Below are 22,821 nucleotides of genomic sequence, written 5' to 3'. Positions count from 1 at the left end.
TCTTTTATCAGCCGGATGACTCTCTGCAGGACGACATCCTTCTTGGTTTCATCAGCGATGAGCTTGGATTTCATGTCCTATGCGTACAAGTGGAATCGTTGCTTGAACGTTCGCCATTCACAGTCCACATTTCCCGTCCAGTTCAGAGGTTCAGGCGGTTTCACACTTTCCATGACTTCTGTCGGCCCACTCCTGATACCATGTAATGTTTCTTATCTTAATGAAGAAACTTGGGTTCGTCACTAAACTTATTTATTAGCACAACGAGTCCAGAGGATACAGATACACCGTCACATTTGCTTCCTCTTCTGAATGACTTCCAATGCACAGACACACATCTTGAGGGTACATCATATCTGCAGCCATTTGCAAACTCTGACTTGAAGCGCTAAAGTTTTTTTATTATTATAATTTTCAGGGGGGTTGAGATGAAATTTAAAAGGTTCTAAAATTGCCTATGCTGGAAACACACATTGTTCTCATTTTCTTTTGATGATTTTCTGGAGAGATTTGCACTACATTTGGATGGAGACTTGAATATAGTTAATATTATAAGTTATAACGGTGCTTTTCCTGCATCAACAATCAAAATATCTGCTGTGGAAAAAGCCCTTTTGTTTTTTTATCTTTGATCGGATCTACCATTCTCATCTTTTTATCAATCCTTCTGCTGAAAAAAGTAACATGCATCAGCCATCTGGTGTTTAAGGTAATAACTGTAAAAGCTTTTATCAACAGACCGCCAGATTGATCACAGCTGTCCTAACCCAATGGGAAATAGACTGTGTCAAATGTGATTAATATGTAATTGTTGTATTATTACTTTAATTTGAGCTTGAATGCCTCAAGTGTTGTGACTCAATATTGGAAAACTTAGAAGCTCTCTTTATATTATGGCATAACTTTTCTAGTAGTTTTTTCTCTAACTGACTATATAGAGAGGTTCAAGCTTTCCAATATGAATTAGTCACAACAAGGCATTCAAGCTCAAATTAAAGTAATAACACAACAATTACATATGAATCATATTTGCTTGTGTTGAGACTTGAATATCATGACAAATGAGTCAATGTCAAATCAAATTCTGCTGTATATGAACAGTGTTTGTCATGTTTGTTGCATGCACGTAACACATAAACACATACACAATGCTAGGGGACAAGCTGAGCTGCAATATGGGCGAGTTGTAACGCATACATGCACACGTGCATGTGCACAAACAAAAAGTAGTTACTCCCCCTGGGTCCCACTGTGGGAAATAAGGGCAATAAACTAAAGAGAAAAAAGTAATAAAAATGTCTTTGAGAGTGTGTGTACCGACAGGACCAAAGAGCAATCCTGTGAGATTCAGAGCAGAGGAGGCAAACAGGGAAGGGCCACACACACACACACACACACACACACACACACACAGCACGACAGCCCAGACAACCATTACAAACTGCTCTCTTGCCCCCAGAGCGTCCAAAGTGGTGTCTGATGAATGATCCATCAGCAGGACTATTGGTGCCTGTTCTTCAGATAGGCTGTGACACAGACAACTCAGACAGCCAGCGTGCAACACGATGGCTGCTACTCTTAGCACCACAGAGTGCATCATTTATAATACGAGTGATAGAGTCCAACATGAACACACAATATATTGCCAAAGTTACAACAATTTTAGTTATTTCATGTGACAAATTTGAAAGTATGAAATTAATTATTTTGTCCTTCAAAAAACAAACTGAAAAGTGATGAATGCCTAATTGAGAACAAATCTCATCAGGCAGTCAGCCAGGTCTTCTTGGTAAATCACTGATGTGACATTAGTGATTTAGTAACAGCTGTGTAGTGAAGCATCTGCCTGCATATGTCCAGTATTATAAAACACCTGGGACTGAGAAATGGAGGGAAGTTAGGGAGGAGGGAGTGGATGTGTTTCTATCCAACCTTCTTTCCACCCCTTTTCTTGACCACTCATCCGTTCAGATTGTGGGGGACGAAATGTATCCTAGCTTGCATCACGGGAGAGGCATAAAGCACATCGTGGCCTGCACAGGTCGTGAGTTACCACAGGACTAAGAGGATGTCTTTTTCAGATTATAAGAAACTGTGATCTTGGTTTATTCAGTCCCATGGCATAACTCTTGCTGCATCAGCAATATTTTGACATTTTAGGAAATATGCTTATTCCCTTTCAGCCGGGAGTTAGATAAAAAGATCAATATCACATTCATGTCTGTACAGTAAATATGTAGCTAGAGCCAGCTGGTGGTTCACTTAGTTTAGCACAAAAACTGTAAACAACAGGACCAGCTAACCTGGCTCTGTTGATGTACTCATCTCAAACAGATAAAGCAATGGTATTGAACTTGAATCCAGAAAAATAGGTTTCAGAAATCAAAAGAGACAAGGATTATACAAGGAAAAGGATTTTGTCAACGCTGATTACGGTGTCAAATCCCAGACAGTCCTTTGTTAATCACCTAGCATACTGGCCTTGACTAGCCCTCCACTCGCTATTTCGCCACAGAAATGTCCTCTGACAATTATTGTCACACACTCAGGGGTATGATTATGTATCTCTGCTTGGGATTTGTTGAAAAATTGGAATTGGTCCATAATTTCTCCCTCTCTCTCTCTATCTATCTCTCCCTCTCCCTCTCATATGAAAATAGAAGTGGACGAATTAAGCTCAAACCAGTGTTTCTCCTACCCCTTTTCTGATGTCATGCATGAGATAAATCAATTTAAGATAGGTAAATCAATTTTATGCTTCCTCAGTTTTCTTGGTTGGCTAAGACGGCTGACAGCTGGTTGAACCTCAGACGCAAAGAAAAACAAACTGAGAATAGAAACGGGTGGGGGGCATGGAGAAGAATAGAAACAAATCATTACATTACAGTATAGAGTAATTGTGGGGAAGTTTACACTCCTGCAACCAAATGTGTTGACCAAGAAAACAGTATGTACAACAAACATATTGTTTAAGTTAGTTCTCTACCTGAAAGCCATTTCTCTTGCTGTAAACATGAATATTCTGTAACAAACTGTGCAACAATATTTTAATGGTTTAAATAGTACCACCCCATTTAATAAAAAATAAATTCTACCAACGATTTTGCACAAGCAGTTGTCACTTTAGCAAAAAGGTTAATATCTCACTTTACTCTTTAATCTTCTGTAGCCCATGATCTGATTTTGTAGTGAGACCAGGTGTAAATTGACATGATCTATCAACACAAAATGTAACCATTATACACTGTTAGTAACAGTGTATGGGCCAAGCAGGCAAGGACGAGTTAAGGCCATATCTGCAGGTTGCTCTTATGGAGATGAATTATTCCTTTGAAAGCAAATTGGGTTTCAGCTGAGCTCTGCCGGAGCGAGACAGGGCCTTGTTCCCTGCCTGTGATGTATGTACAAAATGGACGAATGTACAAAATGGACGCACCCAGAGAAAAAGTCTGTGTGATTTCATACAAATAAAACACAGAGCTGAAAAGGAACCAAATGCAGCTTTAATATAGATTTGACCGTTAAGTAAATTTATGACTGCACATAAGGTAAGCCAATAAGAAAAGTGATTAGTCCTGAGTCTCAGACATGCAAAGACACAGTCAAAGGTTAGGGAAAATCAATTGTTGGTTTGATAGAAAGCTCGGAACAAGACAAGAACATCAGCGCTCCACCATCTGTCAACAGCTTTCATGTATGAGGATGACCTCACAGGGTCGCAGAGAAGCCACACATGCATTCACTCTCTCTTTCTCCTACACATTTATCCACAGAGGTCAAACTTTACATGGAGAGAGAGAAGAAAGATTTTCTTTCATGACCCCCATCCCTCTCGCTCTCTTTGACCTCCTCGTTCTCCCTCCATCAGCTCATTTTTTCCCCAGCAGAGAATCCATTTCCTCTCCTTTTTAGAAGAACAATTCTGCAGTTTTCAGTAGAAAGCAGTGCCATAAAGGAAAATGCAGAAGTGAGGTCTGACTTTCTCCTCTCCTTTCTGTTTGTCCAATCTCAACAAAGGATCCATCTCCCCTCATCTACTATTGTCTCCTTGTTCTCTTCTATCACCCTTGATCTTTCTTTCATTCCTCTGAACCATGCAAAGACACACCTCTTTTGGATGGTAAGGAGACGGGATAAAAACAGCTTATGTCAAATGTTTGTCTACAAAACGTTAACAAGCGCAATCACAGAGCATAGCTTACATCATACCTCTAAGTTGGTTTCCAATGGCAACACCTGGTGCGTGGTGAGTTATGGCAAACACTACCGGAGACACAACAGAGAGTAAAGAAACAGAGAAGGTTTGTACTGGGTAGGTAAACAACACAAAAACTGTCAGTCAGTTGCTCTGTATAATGTAGCAATAAAAAATGAAATCACACATATCATTAGGTTTATTTACTTTCCCCAATGAGAACATATTAGTAGCCTCCACTTTTTGATAATATTACAGTTATGAAACCCCCTCTAAATGTCCGATTGCTAAATTAAATAATTTCCAATTTGACTTTCTCTTAATTAGTCATCACATTTTCAGCTAGTTAAGATGAGAAATAGAAATGTTCACTTTCTCTTGCTGGAAGAGTCTTTAAAAATCAATCCACTAAGATTACAATGATGTTATTGATTTTACCGTCAACAATTCTAGTGAAAAGACCAAAACCAACAATGTGTTAATCAATCTCTCAAAATGGATTCCCCTTCCCTGCCTGTGGCTTTCAACCCTAACCAAGCCCCATGGTTCTTACTGAAGATATACATCTTTAAAAGTGGCCCATATGTATACAGTAGTTGACAGTTGAGCATTTGTTTAGAGACTATTTTCAGCAGTGGAATAAATGGGGGCAGCAGGGCCATGTGTAAGATTTGCTAAAAATAAACTACAGTATGTGTGTTCATGGTAATGAATGAATATGTCATCCAGTGCAATGATGTGACTAATTTATGTTATTAAAATAGTTTTCGGACAGCAATGGATTTCTCTGTCTCTGTATCTATAGCACAGAGGAATAAGCTATACCAGGTGAAGGCAATGTAGACAATAATTGTTCGTGGGATCAATTCAGTCATTCATTTTTTTTTGGGATGTATAAATTATATCTTGAGCAATTCAAGCGTTACTTGAGGAGCGTCAGAATCAAACAAGTAGGTGTCAATGATATTGCTTTAAACCCCTTTACTGTGATGAATAATTACATTTTTCAGTAACAAACCCAAAGTTGGCATGTTGTATGAAATTGTCAGATGTGTATTTTGCAGTGCTGACGCATACATAACTTTAGGATCAGTTTGTAGATTTGTGGAATCAATCTCAGTTTATCTTTATCCTCAAAGAAAGTCAGTGAGGGTGGGAGAGATGAAGACATTTACAGAACAAGAACAGGCACATCCTCTGATCCACTCAACTCCTACCCGTCTCACCTCCTCTTCCCCCGTAGATACGGATGTGCATGTAGGTGGCTGGATGTGCATGAGACTGTGCGTGTGTGTATCTACATGCAAAAGTGTGTGTACTGTTTACCCGTTCTCCAATAGGTGAGGGTCTGTTTTATGAGCCCTTAACAGCCAGCACTTAGGCCACATGGTGCGCTTATCAGCTACTCTGTGTGTCTCAGTGTGTGAGTGTGTGTGGCATCAGCCAGAAGGCAAGAAGTAAATATTTGACAAAAGCAAAGAGGCAGCTGGTTGTCTGGGGGACTTTAGAGTAACAAGACTCCTGCTTAACAAGCAGAGCACACACACAGACAGACACACACACACACGCGCAAACACAAACCGGCTTATTTTCATCTGCAAAAAAAGAAAAATACAAATGAAAGCTACAAAATTACGCTTAACATGTAGCAACAAATGCAACAGACAGGACACAGGTAAATCTTTACTGGCTTGTATAGTTATCAGTTTTATCTTTATGCACACAGTAGAGAACTACATCCCAAATTCAAGTTTGGCCATTCATGGGTCAAAAAATGAAAGAGACCACCATTAAGAGTGTTTGATCACATCTAGTAATTAAAGATGCCAATCAACATATTTATATTAACAATGGATGAAATGACTACATGTATGTAAAGAAGGTGCGTATAGTGACCAACTAACAGATATCACCTGACTCTACAGTTTCTCAGCTTCTTTCAGCTCATTATTTTGCTTTTACAACAAATATCTTGGCAGAGATCAAAACAGAGGTAATAGACAAGTTCATTTTGGACTTAAATCATCCTGTAGCCAGACGCATTGTGTAACAAAGCAAGTTTCAGCTTCCATCTTACTTACTGTGTACAAAAAGAAAACGTTGACATGTTCTTATGTAACGTTGGGCGCGACAAATGATAGAGTGCTCATTTAGGCAAAGGAAATTTAAAATGCAAGAAAAATGAGACCCCCCTTCACTTTTAATTGAGGACACCAGTCAAAACATATTAATTCATAATCATCTACTTTTATTTCTCCCGAACACAATACATAAGTGCAGCCATAAATGCATCAGATTTAACCTTGTTCTAAGCAGAAGATTCCGTCCCTACCCGGTCATCAGCTAGCACTACGCACCTGATCATCCTTTAATAAAGCTGCTTCTTCTCACCATGTATATAAACCTTGATGCATCTTGTTAATTCCTTTTAATAAAAGAGTGCAAGGTGATGAATGAAATTAAACTTCCCCTACAAACAGTTGTGGATCACAACACAGGACACAAAGTACTGCAGGTGTCATCTTACTGATGATATTATGCTGTCCCGTATGTATTGCACACGCATGCACACACGCACACACACACAATCTCTAGATCCATTGGGGGAACACACTGTGGTTGTCATGGGCAACCACTAGCACTGCAAGTCAGATTATCTTTCCACTGGTCATGTTTTGATGCTCTGGCAATACAGTCTGGCTGCAAGGTGAGACGATCAGGGCATATCACCATGATAGTAAACCATACAGGACCGTCCCTTAGGTGATCATCAGTTCTTGTTACCACGGCAACAGCCCTGGCTCCCTATAAGCTGCTCCTGCACATGGCTGAAAAACATGGTTCACTTGTCTTGCAGTGGTAACCTATATACATAAAGCTACTGGGTTTAAAGTACTGTGTGAGTAACATTTATATGTGCAGAACTGTGGATGTTTTGCCCACCTTGTTCATGTGTAACAAAACCAATGTTTGAGTGGTCAAGACACAGGCAGAATTTAAATAAACCATGTCTCTGCAATAAAACAAAGATACAATTTAATAGTCACTAAAGTGCCATCTCTTTTCTTTTGGTTCAACTAATAGACAATCAAAAAGCAGAGTAAATTGGCTTTGCAACAAATGCCGGTCATGTCGAGATGTTTACAGTGTCAGAATCAACAGGTAAACTTGTTATAAGGTGGGTCGGAGCTCTTCACTGATTCAGCACACATGATAATAAAGAAATTGCTCACTCTAGTGATCATTTCTCCTCACTTCAGCTGCTGTCATTGCAGTGCACTGATTTCTTCCTCTGAGCATGTTGAAACAAACACGTGGCGTCAGCTCCATCTTGCGGTCACAGCAGAAATAGGTGAAAATGTGGGGACTATATTATTCTAGCCCTTGCAATGAGTCATACAGTCTGTTTGTGCAAGAGCACCGTGCAAGAAGTAAAACTGTGAGAAGAAGATTTTAACCTCAATTAATCCAGGAAATGATTTGATTTGATGAGGAGTTTGTTTAAGAGTATGCTGTAATTAGCTGTAATCTTTCATTCAAAAATAGTTGCCAAAAATATCAAAAGTCATGTATTAAATTGCTCTCATAAATTGAATTATACTTTGTAGCTCAACGTCAGGGGGATTGAAGTTGTTGGAGGAGAGGAAGTGCAACATCCTCTCCTGAGCGCTTGAGGATGGGTGGAGTTCCACCACTTCCCACATCGTACTGCTACAAGTATTACCGCAACCTTGTGGTTCTGGTTTCTGTACCTTTTTCCCACAATCAGTCATGTAGCCACCCATATGTAGCGGCAAACAAACTCAGAAGAAAGGCCTGAAGTTGTGTTGTTTTAAAAAGTGAACAGAAACTGTGTTACAAGGAGTGAGTCAATCCCACCAGATAATTTTACATGTACATGTGAGTGTTTGTGGTCACATTTAATCTTGGTTCCCAAATTAACTCCAGCTGAGCATCATATTTACCCTGGGCGGTGGGCTAGTGTATTAGATAAAAACTGACTGAATTTCTGTCCTCGTTTACTGCTCCAATGCTGTTGTCTGGGGATCTATGTTAGGTAACAGACTGCACCTGTGTACTCTACATCAACAACTGTTTCCAATAATCAAAACACAATAAAACTGACAGCTCATTAAAGCTGCATACAACCTGCCTCTGACTAATCATTGCTTCTTCTCCCAGGTTATAGACCAAAGCCTTGAGCTTTAATAAGCCATCACCTAAAGTAAATATGATACCATCAGACATTTAGTCCTGTGTTTGTCCGGTAGTCACAAACACATCGTTCCCTGCAATATAGAAGGTGCACTAGGAGATAGAGTAAATGCCAGGATCCAGATTTAGCAGCAGCCCATTTGCTCTTTTCCATGATGCTGGCAGACAGATAACATTTAGACCTGGATCCAAAAGAGTAGGCTAGACAGACAACAAAAAGGGGAGGGGACGTTTTAAGAAGAAGGCCCCTCCTCTTGTCATGCTCTCCTCCTCTTTAAAACTAAAAGAAAAAAAAATCTTTTCACATTTTCATGAATTTTTTCCAGGGCTCTTGCTCAATCTTAGCCTCCTTCCTGTCACTCATCCTGCCTTTCAATCCACACAACAATCCACTCAGGTGGACATTAATGTTATGTATTCCTATCTGTTATATGTGTGAATAAAGTCAGTTGTAAAATGATGCAGTCCTAAAAAAAGCATCAAAAAATATGATGGTAAAAAAGATTAAAAAAAACGTAATTATTTATATTCAATGGGTTGCGCGTGCCGCGGCCAAAGTTCAACATGTTTCAACTTTGACCGCGGCATGTGCAAGAGCTGCCCCGGTGCGCTGCAACGTATATTCAAGTGACCGAAAAAAGCGATCTCCCAGAGCTGTACAACACAAGTTTGAGGTTGTTGTCACTTCCCAATGTGAGTCGAGTGAAGATGTGAGTTGTGAATACGTCACTTTGCGACAAGTAGCCTACAAGATGCTAACGAGAGACTTCCTTAATGTCAATACAGTAAAAATGGATCTACTTAACTAAGTTTGTTCACTGCTGGCTAGAAGTTAGCATCAAACACAACAAAGGCTGTCACCTGAACGGCGTTTTGAGCTAACGATTACAATCAAACAATCCTAGATAGCTAAAACGTTTTTGAAATGATTTCCATCTTCTGTTATTGCTGATAATGAGAACATTTTATTCTTAGGGATTCCATAAATTTCAGTATGACATGTAATGCTGTAAACCGTTTAAATCTGAACATGCGCAACTCACATCTGCACTCAACTCACATCGGGCAGTGACAGAGTAGTACAGAGACCTCAGACGCACAACTGTGCTGTAGTGAATATTTCCACCATAATGCCAGATGGCATGCCAGATGTGTATCTTATTGTAGCCTATTATTTTAAATCATTCAGGTTTGTTTTAGCTATGTGAAATCAACATGGACATGTCTTCACTGAAATACAATCATAACTATGTTACATGTTTTCTTAGTTACTTTGGAAAAGCAGAGAGGAAAATGCCAAAGATGCCTCTTTAGTAGTAAGTTACTAAATCACGATACCAATGCTTTATATTGATTATAAGATATAGCTTTCATTTGTTTTGGTCAATGTTTTTTTGTTTATTGGTAAATGCATATTGCATAATGATGTGTAAATATTGTGAGCTTATATGATCCATCATTACATTTTAAATTGTGAGACCAGCAGTCCTTACATGATGTTCGTCTCAGCTTGGAAAGCAACTCATCTACAACAACAACAGCTTAAGAAGTGAATTGTATTTTTTACTTTGATAAAATATTACTATGCAGGCGAAAACCAATACACAGAAGAAAGACAGCCGTTACTCACCACAGTTTGCGAGGCATCGTCTCACTCTAATATAAGAAGCTGATCAGGTGAAACCTTTTGCGCTCTCTCTATCTCTGTCTCATCCTCTCTCCTCTATTGTCCCTGTTTGTCCACTTGTAATATTCATTTACCCTCACCACCACTTCAAGACAAAACCCACACACAGATGCATGTGATTGATGACACACACACACACACACACACACACACACACACACACACACACACACACACACACACACACACACACACACACAGGTTTGATTATGCAGTTATTAATGTGGTGCTGCATGTACGGTGAAGGTGGAGTGAGATCTCTTTGTAGTAACAATGAGCAGAGGAAAGGCAGAGGATCATTGGGGATTAATGGCAGAGAAGAGAGGGGAGAAAGTTGAAGGAGAAAATAAAAGTACACTCTGTGAACTGAGGGCAGGCTGGACAGTGAAGGGAGAGGAAGGCAAAATAAAACCCCACACCTGCTGCCCTGCAGCTGCAACTTTGAAGTGAGCCATCCATCTATTGTATTTGTTCCCTTGGTCCTACACTTCCCTTTTTAACATTTCTCTTTTTTCTTTTGTGGCTTTTTTCTCCTATATATTTCTCCTTTTACCATTTCATCGTATAAGACCAACTTACAATCAGAGTAAGCCTACAGTCTAAATTTAAGAGCATGACAAGCTGTGAGTCTTGTTTGCTAATTCCAAGCTTTGTTTGCCAGTGATACTGCTTTGCTCTGACTCAAAAAGGTATGTCGTATACTCTAAAAAAAAAATTGTTCAAGCTTCCCCACAACAAAGATGATAAACTTAAGTTGTTTATCTTTCCATCCCCACCTTTGCATTGGATTCTAATTGAGAGCCATTATACGTTTAAGGTTAACACAAACTAATCATTTCCATCCATGTCTGCTCTTCTCTCTCTCTTTGCACTCTAACACCAAGATCAAACACTCTCTCTCTCAAACATAAAAACACACACACACACACACACACGCGCACACACACACACACACACACACACAAGTCGGAGCCATTAAGCGTCTGGGCAGAGTCACGACTCACTCATTTATATTCAGAGCCACTTCAGGGCAGACGGTCTAATAACACCTGGCCAGGGACTGAGGGGGACACTGGCCAGGTGTGTGTGCATCTGAGAAAACTGTAGATAACACACAAGTTGAATTCAACATGACTCAGGCCAACCTGATTTTTTTCTGTACTGTATGTCTAAAACTCGCCTTTGTTTAGTGTCTCTGTGGCTTGGAGCCCTAATCCATCAGTTTAATCCTGTGTCTAACATGCGTGTTCTAGACTATTAAAGGGTTTGATTTTCATATGCTAGGATGCAAACCATTTGCAGCCTTAAAATACACCGGACACACTAAGTCTGTATATGTTGTTAGTATTCTTATACTGTAGAAATCCAAGACAATGAAAATAGTAAAAACAAATTTGTGCCTGTTTCTAAAGAAGCTAATTGTTTCTGGCATTTTATAAAATTAAGTATTTTCCTTGATGTAGGTGACATGCCTTCCTCATGCCTCATCCTTTTTAAAATTCTGGAAACGGGTGGACATGATCACTGCATGGCTTTTTTGATTTCATTTTTAGGACTCAGTTATGACATGGTATGACAGTTATACATGGTACACATGATGATTGACCAAAACTGATCAACACCAAGGGTAATAGAAGCATTTTTAACTAAAGTATGTCTCCGAATTGAGTCAATTCTTAAAGAAAACCCCTAAACCAAAGTCACCAGTGATGAGTAGAGTTTCAACAGGTGGTGCCGTTACTGCAAATACGAACAGCCTTAGCCATGAAAAGGCAGCAGCCGGAGAGATGAAGACATGGGGAAACAAAAAAGGTTCCAACATGTTTGTTCAGAGAGTTAATATCAGCGTAATTTACTTAAAAGTGAGTGAGACACATACAAAATGGGGTTAAGGATGTGTGTACAGACAGTTATTATAGTTTGTTGTGGGTAGATGTAGCTGGTAGTCGTGAGCAAGTGGAAAAACACTCAAGGTGAGTCCGAGATGACATTGATAAGAAGGGATATTTATGGCAACCGCAAGTAATGCCGACAAGGCAGAATAGTTGTTCAGAAATTAACTGAATTGAGTCAAACAAAACAAATTCACAAAATAAAAAAAAAGGATGTGAGAGTCAAAAAGATCACATTATAAGAAACATTCACTGTTTCCTATTGACCTATAGACAAGTCATTACTGAGGACATTCAACAGACTTACGCCGTATCCCCTCAGGTTTTCCTCATGCTCTCTGTCACGAGCAAACGCTGCCAGACTATGGTTGAATCTCATTTCTCTATCTTACCCCTACCCCTTACCCCTTCCCCTAGGTTATGTGCGTTCACGCAAGAGTAAGTGCTCTCCCAATACTCTTTTTGACCTCGTGCTAGGAGTGGACGAAGTAGTACATGGCCCTTGGAACCAACAGGGTAAGCTTCTCCTCTCTAAGCGTAGCTCTCATGGCGCCACTTTAATGCTACAAAGCCATCACCTGCAGTTAGCAACCCATTCACTGCCATTCATTTTGGCGCCACTTTGACAGTGATTGACTTTACATCTGAAGCATTTCAAGCCTCTATTTGTTAATTTGTTTATTTCTAAAGACACACGACAATGTATAAAAGGCTCCATTACCTTGCACCTCAGGTTATGCATACATAAAAATTAAAAAAAGGCTAAGAATTGCGTCATAACCACACGACTTACCGTCGCATTGTCGACAAAACACTGTGTTGTCAGGAGAAGCACGCAGACATTTTGGACCATTAAACTAGACGTTTACACATATATACGATTCATTTTAACAATTTGAGGAATGGCTAGGTTTAACAGGTGATTTGAATATTGTGATGATTAACAGAACATATGAACTTGATAAATAAACATATGTACAGGCAAACATGTTTGTCTTTGAGGGCTAAAACAGGTAGCGTATAGCTACCATGATGGCAGCCACGCACTCTGTCATAGTTAATATAGACAGGCGCACACACACACACACACACACACACACACACACACACACACACACACACACACACACACACACACACACACACACACACACGCCTTTCACCTCCCATCACTACGGCAACCTCCATTAGCATCGCTTGCCTGTGGGTTGTTTCAACAAAGAGAAGCTCCTCACACATAATATCCTCAAAGAACATCACATGACGCAGGTACACAACCCATCAAATGATATTCACATTGGCTCCCTGCTCCGATCCAGAATTAATTTGAGCATGTAGCTGTTTTCTTTACCTCCAATAATAATTTTCCCTTGAAAACGTTTTTCGCAAGCTTGCACAACCCCCATCTGTCAAAACCTCCACTGCTGCTTCTTTTGACAGCTACGAATTGTAAAGGAAACTCATTGTTATCTGTTGAACATCATCACTTCTTTTTTCCAAAACACAGACAACCAAAGTGAGAGTAAGCAATGGCAGCTGTCAACTGAATCAAACATCAACAAAGAAAGTGGTGGATCAACACAGGGCAGCTAACGTCAGCTATTGAATTGTACATTGGTCATGTTTAAGAAAAATAATTGGTCAAATCTGACTTTTGTTACATATTATAATGTATCTATTCCTCACTTTGAAGCTGTGGGCCGTCACATTAACACTATGCAATATACTTAGTTTCATTGTAATGCTGAGTTCGAGATATAGTTTTATTAAATAGAAAGTATTTCTTACTCAAGAAACACTGTTCTAAAAATCAAATAAATACACATAGCCAATACAACACATAGAGATTAAAAAAAAATTAAAGGGGTTGTTTGGAAATTGCCCTTTTGCTGCTTCACATTCAGAAAATAAGCTAACTTACTACATTCACACCCGGCTGTCACAATACAAACAAACAGTCTTTAACTACAACTCACTGGAGCAACAATTTGAGTGCCATGCACAGGGACCTGGCAGGATGGGATTTTAATCACGTTCCTCACATAGTGGCACATGTAGTTTGAAAGAGGTGGCAGGTACAACAGTGTTGAAGCAGTAAGTTATAGTCTCGTAGATCTCTGTTTTGTTCCATTTGACATAAGGGGTTATTGCAGGTGTGTTTTTGTATCTCACTTCCCAAAAATAAAAACAGTGTTGCGTGTGTGTCAGGCAGAGCCTGCCAGTTGCGTTAGCTCCACCTACCCTCTCTTGCGGACCAACCACCGCTGGGTGATGGGAAGTGCGTCACTAACTGTGCGCCCCTTGTGATTTTTCACAAGGTCTTTCATCATAGGCTCAATCACCATTTAGTTGACTCACAATAAAATGAAAACATTTTGAGAGTATTGCATTAAGATAATAACAAAAAGGTAGAAGAAAGGAGTCTATTAGAGAACTCACCTGTTGAAAAAGACTTGATTTTAGTGCAGTGTAAGTTGAAGGGTGTATTGTATTGTGTGATGCTCAAGTGGACTCCAGGAAGACTAGCTGTGCCTGTGGCTCCAGCTAATGGAGATCCCCATAAATAAAATAAAATCAAGTAAAATGACAATAGCTCTATAGTGAATCTATTCTTGAGGTTTTAATTATAATCAGTCACTGGAGAAGGAAAATAGGTGGATATAAGGTCCAGGTTCAAAGTAGCTTTTAAGGTAAACCAAAGCCACAGTCTCAGTGTTGACTGCTGAGCAGTTACACCAGTGCTTCCCAGGAAATTCTCCACACGCACATTGCCTGTCTTTGCCTGAGAATAGACTATTAATTAGATATTGAGTACAATTTGATTATGTTAGAAGCAAGAAAGTGACTAAAACCAGGATTTCAAGAAGAACTTACCGGGCTTTCAGTGCAGACAAAGTGGACTTGTCAATCCTGGAAAAGAAGCAGGAGAGAAAAGCAGACACAAACACACATAAAAAAGAGATATTATTGATCATGTATCTGATACAAATTGCTCAAAAGCATCAATAAAACGATGGTCTGTAAGTGCCCTTTTTCTATTACAGTAAAAAGGACATGAACACCACAAATAATATGTTGAGTGGTTTCACTAGGTGCTTGGGCACTTAAAAGAATGGTGATTAATGTGTAATTGCTTCTCCTTGGCTTTCACTTTAATGTGGAAGGCGAAAATCTTCTTTGATGTGAAGCCTCAAAGTATGCTTACAGCATGCATGATCAGTGCATGAACTACAAACTTGCATGAAAAAAACTTGTCAAGATCGTGTACAATTTTGTATTTTGTGCTACCAAGCTAATTCACATAAATTGTCTTTAATACATACAGCGTACATAGATCCAGAAGACAGTTAAGGCCATGTTATGGTTGTGCGTAGACGGCCTACCCCCGCAGACCCCTGTGCGTCTACGCCGGACCCTACGCTGTAGCCTGACGTGCACCTCTCAAAAATTGTAACTACACACCACAGCGATGCACGTTGCTCGGCTGTGGCATGGTAGCGTTGCATTTCCCCTGACTCATTTCCAGGTTCTCCTTCTCCATGAACAACATGAAATCAAGGAGAGGGTCAACTTGTCCTGCTAAAGATTTCCCACCTTGGTCAGAAAACACGGGGGAGACACGTTGTTGCTCTCACTATGCCTTGCTCCAAAGCTAATCGCCATCACTCTCTTACTTCTCTCTCGCTCTGTCTCACACACACACACACACACACACACACACACACAATGCACAAGTATAAACATAAGCCCACTTACGTAGGCTACGGTGAAAGCTCTGTTTGGAACCTTAGCAGATCTATAAAAAGGCATTTAGTGTTTACAGTTTCAGTGTATCACAGCTGACTTGATTTAACAAGGTTCCATCTCTACAGGCTGCTCCGGTTGGTTGAGAGTGTTTATAAGGGATTCATGCATGCTTCAATTCAGAGTGTTCGTTCTAAAAACAGTTCAGTTTATTTGCTATCTACTGCTAATCATAGAAGACGATCTGTGAAGCATGTGAGGTTTAAGGAAACTGTACAAACAAGTACGTTTTCACCTCATTTGCAAGTGAATGTGTGTGTGTGTGTGTGTGTGTGTGTGTGAATGTGTGCATGCACGTAAGTATGTGCATTTTCAGTGCTTGTTTTACAGCACCCTCACATGGAAAGAGGATGTTTATGACAGTAATTCTTTAATCCCATTACTTTTCAGACTGAACCGTGCAGAGCGGTGCCTGATCCTTTTGATACAAATAAACACAGTCGCACAGACACATAACACAGCGTACAAACCCACAGTACACACTTTTTTTGCACTATCACCCAACCTGGATGTTTTACGTAAATGTCATTTGATTTTGTTGCAAGGTTTTGAATGTTATCAACAACAGTTTGCATTACAGCTGAATCAACAGAGGACAATGGCACTGAGAAGAGAGAACATAGCATCTGAAACATTTGTTTTTTTTAGAGGCTTTCACCTCCAGACGTCATACAAACTTTAAACTATTTACAAAACCTTCAGCTATTAGAGAATGATTCAGCTTTTTGACAACATACTATACTACTAGACACACTATACAATGACTTTTTTCGATATGCAAATACTATGATTTTTTTCATTCTTCTGTATATAAGGACTTTTTTACATACTTTACTTAATTCGTAACGTGAATTTCAAAACTTAGCGCCAAAGTTATTTATTTTTTTTATGCAGGAATTTAACTGTCTGTCACATGACAGACAGTTAAATTCTTGCATAAAAAAAAATAACAGGGACCTGGAACCTCAAAAACCTGAAAATACAGATAAAACAATTATTAAAATCATGAACTCAAATGTCATTGTGAAAAAAATAAAAGAATTACAAAGTGTTGGTCTGTATGGCATACATCTAGCAAGCAGCCTGATGTCTGTCTCCCCCCCGTGGGAAATAAAAACTTTTTTTTTATCGATATACTGTTCTATGACTTTATCACTCTTTTTGACATACATAATATAACTTTATATCACTTTTTTCTAATTGCTTTTCTATGGCTTTTTTGATATCCAATTCTCTGACTTTTTTGTCATTCTTTCAACATACTATCCTATGACTTTTTTTAGTTTTTGCCATACTACACTATGACTTATTTTTTTAAATTTTCAATGTACTATATCATTACTTTTTATCACATTTTTCGACGTACCATACCACGACTTATTTTTGAAATTGTTTTCGACATACTATATTATGACTTTTTTTCAAAGGTTTTGACATACTATATATCATGACTTTATTTTCAAAATTCACAACATGCTATACAATAACCAAATTACTACATTGGGGCTTTTTTTCAACACAAATTGAAAATCCCATACCATGACTTTTTTTGAGATGCTAAATATTGACTTTTTTCAACATACTATAGTAAGACTTATTCGACATGCTATACTATGACGTTTTTCAAAATACTGTCCTCTGACTTTTTTAGACACATTATACTCTGACTTTTTCGACATGCTGTACAATGGCGTTTTTGACTTATAATGCTATTACTGTTAACAACGTGAAGTATGTTGTGGCACAATGGCTCAGTGGTTTAATTTGGTTTATTTGGTTTACACTGTTTTTCAAAATTTTTACACACTATACTGGGACTTTACGATTTACTATAGTATGATTTTTTAGAAAATGTACGACATGCTACAGTATACTATGACTTTTTCAACATACTATACTTTGACTTTTGAGATGCTATACCACATTGGTGTACTACCAAAAACCAGATTTAACAAAGAATGGTCAAAATCAAAGTAGCAGAGGCCAAGATTTGTTGTCCCTAGTATGGGTATAGCTGTTAAAATGAATGTTAAAATCACCTTCAGAGCAACTTAAGACATTATACAAAAATCTCAGATTCTTTGGGGATTTTTAGGACTAGTTAACCGTGGTACATGTAAAGTGCTACTCCAAAGCTTTGTCTGTTTCAGGTTATTTGAGCCTGTCTGTAGGACGTGCTGCCTGCGCCCAGTGGGTAAAGTTAAAGGCTCTGAAGTAGAGCTTCAGTGTCAGAATGACAACCGGCAGGGGAGCCAGCACAGAAACACCCCATTCAAGTGTGTCAGCACATTCAAGGCTAAATGGACACCCTAGCATCAACTTCAGCACTGCATTATGGGAACTCTTTTCACCAGATACAGCAGCACAACATGACTGTTGAGAGCTGTGCCCACAGTCCCATTGCAGGACAGCAGCAACAACAGACGCAGACACAGACAATGCAGCCTGTTGATTGTAATTCCTCCCCCCCCTCCCTCCATAAATGGAGACAGCACATACAGAAACCTTAGTAAAACTGTACATTCACACACACACACACACACACACACACACACACACACACACACAAAGGACAAAGTGTCAGAGGTGTGACACAGAAGAGCAGCCTCAGCCCTCCACCCATCCTTCCTTTTTAGAAAAAGTTTACAATTCTGCACAACAAGCCCATAACAACCAGCACATACACGTTTCAGCAGCATGATATGAATCAGTATACACTCGCTATGCACCCATAATCATAATGTGCACAATCATGCATACATAATGCAGACACACATACACATTAGCATCTAATGAAAAAGCAACCTACCATCCAAATCCACCAAATGACACACTTCTCCTCCTCCTCAGCATTTTGTCAGACTGAACTTCTCAGCAGTCTCTCTCGCTCTGAGGCTCTCTCCTCTGGGAAGTGTATGCTCTGCTGACAGTCTCTTTCTCAACACTGTGTATACTTGCACTTTGTGTCTCTCTCTTTCTTACTCTGACCCTATCTCTCTACTTCCCTCCCTTTCTCTTTCTCTCTTCTCTGTTTACCCTCTTTGTTTTTCCTCTTTTGTCTTGTTCTCTTGTTCCTCACCACTTTGCCTCCCCAGAGCTGTCACTTCCACTTTGTCACTTGACCAGCCAACTACTTTCCTGAAACACTGCTTGCTCTTCGGCTTTCAAAGGCTGAAAAAAAACAGACCCATGCAGGTACACTGAGATCTATACAAACATCTCATCAGGGGGAGGAGAAAGGTGAGAGGGAGGGACCACAATCTACCAACTGACCCTCTGTTTCACAAACACACTCACACTCTGTGAGCTGTTCAGCAGATGCAGTGGCATTTTGACTCATACTCACACAGTACACTCACTGATAATTCTAAAATGCAAAAACATCCTGAAAGGACAAAGATAAAGCAAAGTATACTGGAATTTTGATACACCCACAAAACATGATATACCCGCAGACTGATACAGGACAAAACAACAATGAGATTATGTTTCCAGATGATGGTTCAAATCTTGATGTTTCATTTTGGATTGTGTAGCTTGAAGGCACAGCGTCATTAAAATCTATTACTGTAACACTTGATTGCTGGACACTGTGTTGAATGGAAGTTCTGCCAGAGGATTTAGTAACCCTGAGTGCTATATTAGGGGTTAAACAGCTGTTCAGTCAGACCGCCTTATATACATAGAAACCTCCCATGTTGTGACCAAAGGAAGCGTCCTTTCTGACACCCTTCCTCATTACTACAGGTTTGACAGTTCTCACTCTCAGAGTTAACGTTCCCACAGCAACTGTTAGAACTTTAGAAGTTTAAAAAGCACTTCTTTTTAGAAACCTAATGAGATACATTGCTTTTCAAAGCTTAACAATATTGGATTGTTTGTCATGCTATTTAAATGTTGAGACTTAATTTCATTAATATCTAACACAATATTTAATTCATTCCAATGATGGACAAAATGTGCCCTCTGTGTATTGTGTGTATGTTTTCACCTACTGATGCAATACCAATCATGTATAGTGCAAAAAGCGGATTAAACATTTTAGCTTCATGCTAACTCTGGTACAATACATTACATGGCAACATTTCTGTGTAATATTATACAAGGCCAATATAACAATGTCAGCGCCGAGCTGGTTAACCTGAAGTTAACTCATATGTCCCTTCTTCTTTGAAAAGAACATTGATTTGATTTGGAATACATTTTAAAACATAGCTTAAGAAAACAAACATAAATGATTATGGTCAAAAGCCTTTAAAATTAAATTGATCAATGTGCTCTGAGTCACTCTTTCTTTGTGGCTGATGAGTGGAGGACTGGATGCGCTCTCTGTCCATTTCACTATCATGGTGAGATTTCACTGATTAAAAGCAATAAAATGCTTTTAAAATGTGGTGGTGGTGTGTGTGTGTGTGTGTGTGTGAGTGTGTGTGTGTGTGTGGGAGAGAAAAGTGAGAAAGACAGAGAGTCAGCCTGGCATTATAGAATATGGGTTCAACAGCATTTGAGAAACAGCACAGTGCAACACCATGTATCCCAGTGACAGTTCTGAATGCAGACCTCACCCTCCCTCTAGTGGTTTGGAGTTGTGCTGTGAACAACAATTATTATGAAAGTACTGTAGAACAGGGGTCTTCAACATTTATTTGTGGAAGGAACCCTTAACTGAAAGAAACACCAACTAGGGACTCCACCACCACATATAAAAATGTAGTTCAATATTAACATGGGCCAAGAGGATGGATGAATATTTATAAAGTTTATTTTCCAATAAGGTTTAAATGTCAAACACACATGTGGAAGGCACATTAAAGCCTTAAACTTGCTTGTATGTGTGGCTGGCTATCATTATTGCATACCTTATCATATGTATCATTAATGTTGTGTGAATGTTTTTTGTACTTATAGACCGATTTATCTTTGCTAGTAATATGTTGGATTCATGTTTATACACGTTGTCAGACATATTTACGTTTTTGAAAAAAATACTTCCAAATAAATATCAAACAGTAATTCGGCAGCCCCCCTGCAGTAACTGTGAGGACCCCCTAGGGGTCACGGACCGCCTGTTAAAGATCTTTGTTGATGAGAGGAAGAAGGAAGGAAATAATCATGTTTGTTGCATAATAAATGTTGTAGAACCACAACATCTTGTTATTTAAGGCCCAGTTTGAACAGTCTTCTTGTTTTTTTGCTCAGTTAGCAAGCAGTCACATGCACTAACGTGAAAACATCACATGTTCGTTGTGGGCATTGATGAATGCCCATTCAATAACGTCAAGCCATAAAAATATAAAATCCTTAAACAGGCCAGGTGATGTGCTGAATTAAATTGCATACTAAATGCTACTTTGGAACACAGTGTTTTTAGAAGAGAAACGGTATCCAGCATTGAAATACCTCATTGCAATTTTCTTGTCATTGTTCCTTTATCTTTCGATGTGACTGTTATTGCCAATGGTCATCAAGCCCCCAACTGGCCCGTCAGACACCGCCTACCAAGATCCTGGGAATGTCCGAGCTTTCTTTCTAAAAGGGAGTTTTTTCTCGCCACTGTCAGAGTAAAGGCTTGTTCTGGGGAGAATTACTGGAATTGTTGGATCATTGAACATCATAGAGTGTGGTCTAGACCTACTCTATCTATGAGGTGTCTTGAGATGACTCTTGTTATAAATCAATACTTTCAATAAAATTGAATTGAATTGAATTGAAACAGTATGGCATTGTTTGGCCACAGCAAGCTAATGTTTAGCATGAAAAAACTCTAAAACCGAGTTTATGCTACATGCCTAGCATCAAATAGAAGACAGACACAGTAAGCCACTAACTGGGGAATATACTGGAGCATTTAGCAGCTAAAGAGCCTGATATTTGTATTAAGAATTGGCAGGGAGAAGTACGCTTTACGTGTCCAGAAATATGATTTCAAATCAATGCCATGTTGCACCTGGATACGTAAATAGGCATCTGTTTGCTAACATGTTTTCCATGTAAAATTAAATAGTGATAGTATGTCGATGTTGTGTTTAAAGTTGATTGTGGCCTAAATACCCCATTAGGTAATTATGGTTTAAGAAAAGAAAAGAAAGCAAATTTCCAGATTTTCTTTTTTGATTTTCTTTAATAAGTTTCCATGGAAGGAGAAACAAAGCATCATGGAATGTTGAATAAATGCATCATCGTTTTCATGTGATTATGCCGTGTTCTTTATTTTGCAATATTGACCATAATTTTACTCTAAATTAACCAAACAGAAAATCCCAAGACACTCCAAGATTAGATAATAACACTTGTGATTGCTTTCTTCATTAGCATTCATAAATATCTCAACCTTGTTTGTGCAAAATCATATTCCTCCTATCAATTTATGACCCTGAAAGGTCAATAAACACATAATTTAGTTGATGTTTCAAGCACACACTCACAGATTGTATATTTTTCACAGAATAAAGATAACTATGACTTATTGTTGCAATTGATAAAGTAAAGACGGCAGTTCTTCGGTTCTTGTTTTAATGATTTGCCATCAGATCTAAAACACGCTAAAACAGAGCATTATTTATATATTATATGTATTATTTACATACATATATATATATACACATATATATATATATATACATATACATATACATATATATATATATATATGTATATATATATATATATATACACATATATATATATATATATATATATATATATATATATATACATACATACATACATACATACATACATATATATATATATTTAGATACATTTGTTTTATGGTATATCACCTCATGATGCATGCACACAATGATTTTAATTGTTGAACCTGCTGCCACTGCAATACCCATGTGTAATGCATTCATGTTGATACTACTGATACTGCCATTCTTTTGAGCAATAATACTGTGGCCGGTTCCGTTTTTCAGTCAACTTTTAAGAACATCATCAATTTAGAATATTTGTTGTGTTTAGAATCTGGAAAGAGTCCTCATGTCTTCTCAGTGTAAACAGAGTTAATCACACAAAATGAGAAA

The 22,821-nt window shown here is 38.7% G+C and overlaps 1 protein-coding gene across 4 annotated transcripts in view; it reads right to left on the bottom strand.

Annotated features, from left to right (window-relative positions):
* The window catches only part of LOC117942502 (rap1 GTPase-activating protein 2-like), an 85,346-nt gene that overhangs the window by 54,821 nt on the left and 7,704 nt on the right, over window positions 1-22,821 (bottom strand). For 2 of the 4 annotated variants that reach the window (XM_034867977.1, XM_034867979.1), the window contains exons 1-2: window positions 18,603-18,977; window positions 14,864-14,899 (exon numbers count right to left, since the gene is read on the bottom strand). In XM_034867977.1, the coding sequence (XP_034723868.1) occupies window positions 14,864-14,899; window positions 18,603-18,646 (80 nt within the window). In that variant the 5' untranslated portion in view covers window positions 18,647-18,977. Of the gene's footprint in view, window positions 1-14,863; window positions 14,900-18,602; window positions 18,978-22,821 lie in introns of those variants that run through there. The other 2 variants (XM_034867978.1, XM_034867980.1) reach the window with 1 other exon arrangement.

This window comes from Etheostoma cragini, chromosome 3 (assembly GCF_013103735.1).
Source record: "Etheostoma cragini isolate CJK2018 chromosome 3, CSU_Ecrag_1.0, whole genome shotgun sequence".
Classification (NCBI taxonomy): Eukaryota; Metazoa; Chordata; class Actinopteri; order Perciformes; family Percidae; genus Etheostoma; species Etheostoma cragini.
The sequence above is the reverse complement of the archived record's forward strand: the minus strand, read 5'-3'. Positions and strand labels throughout refer to the sequence as shown.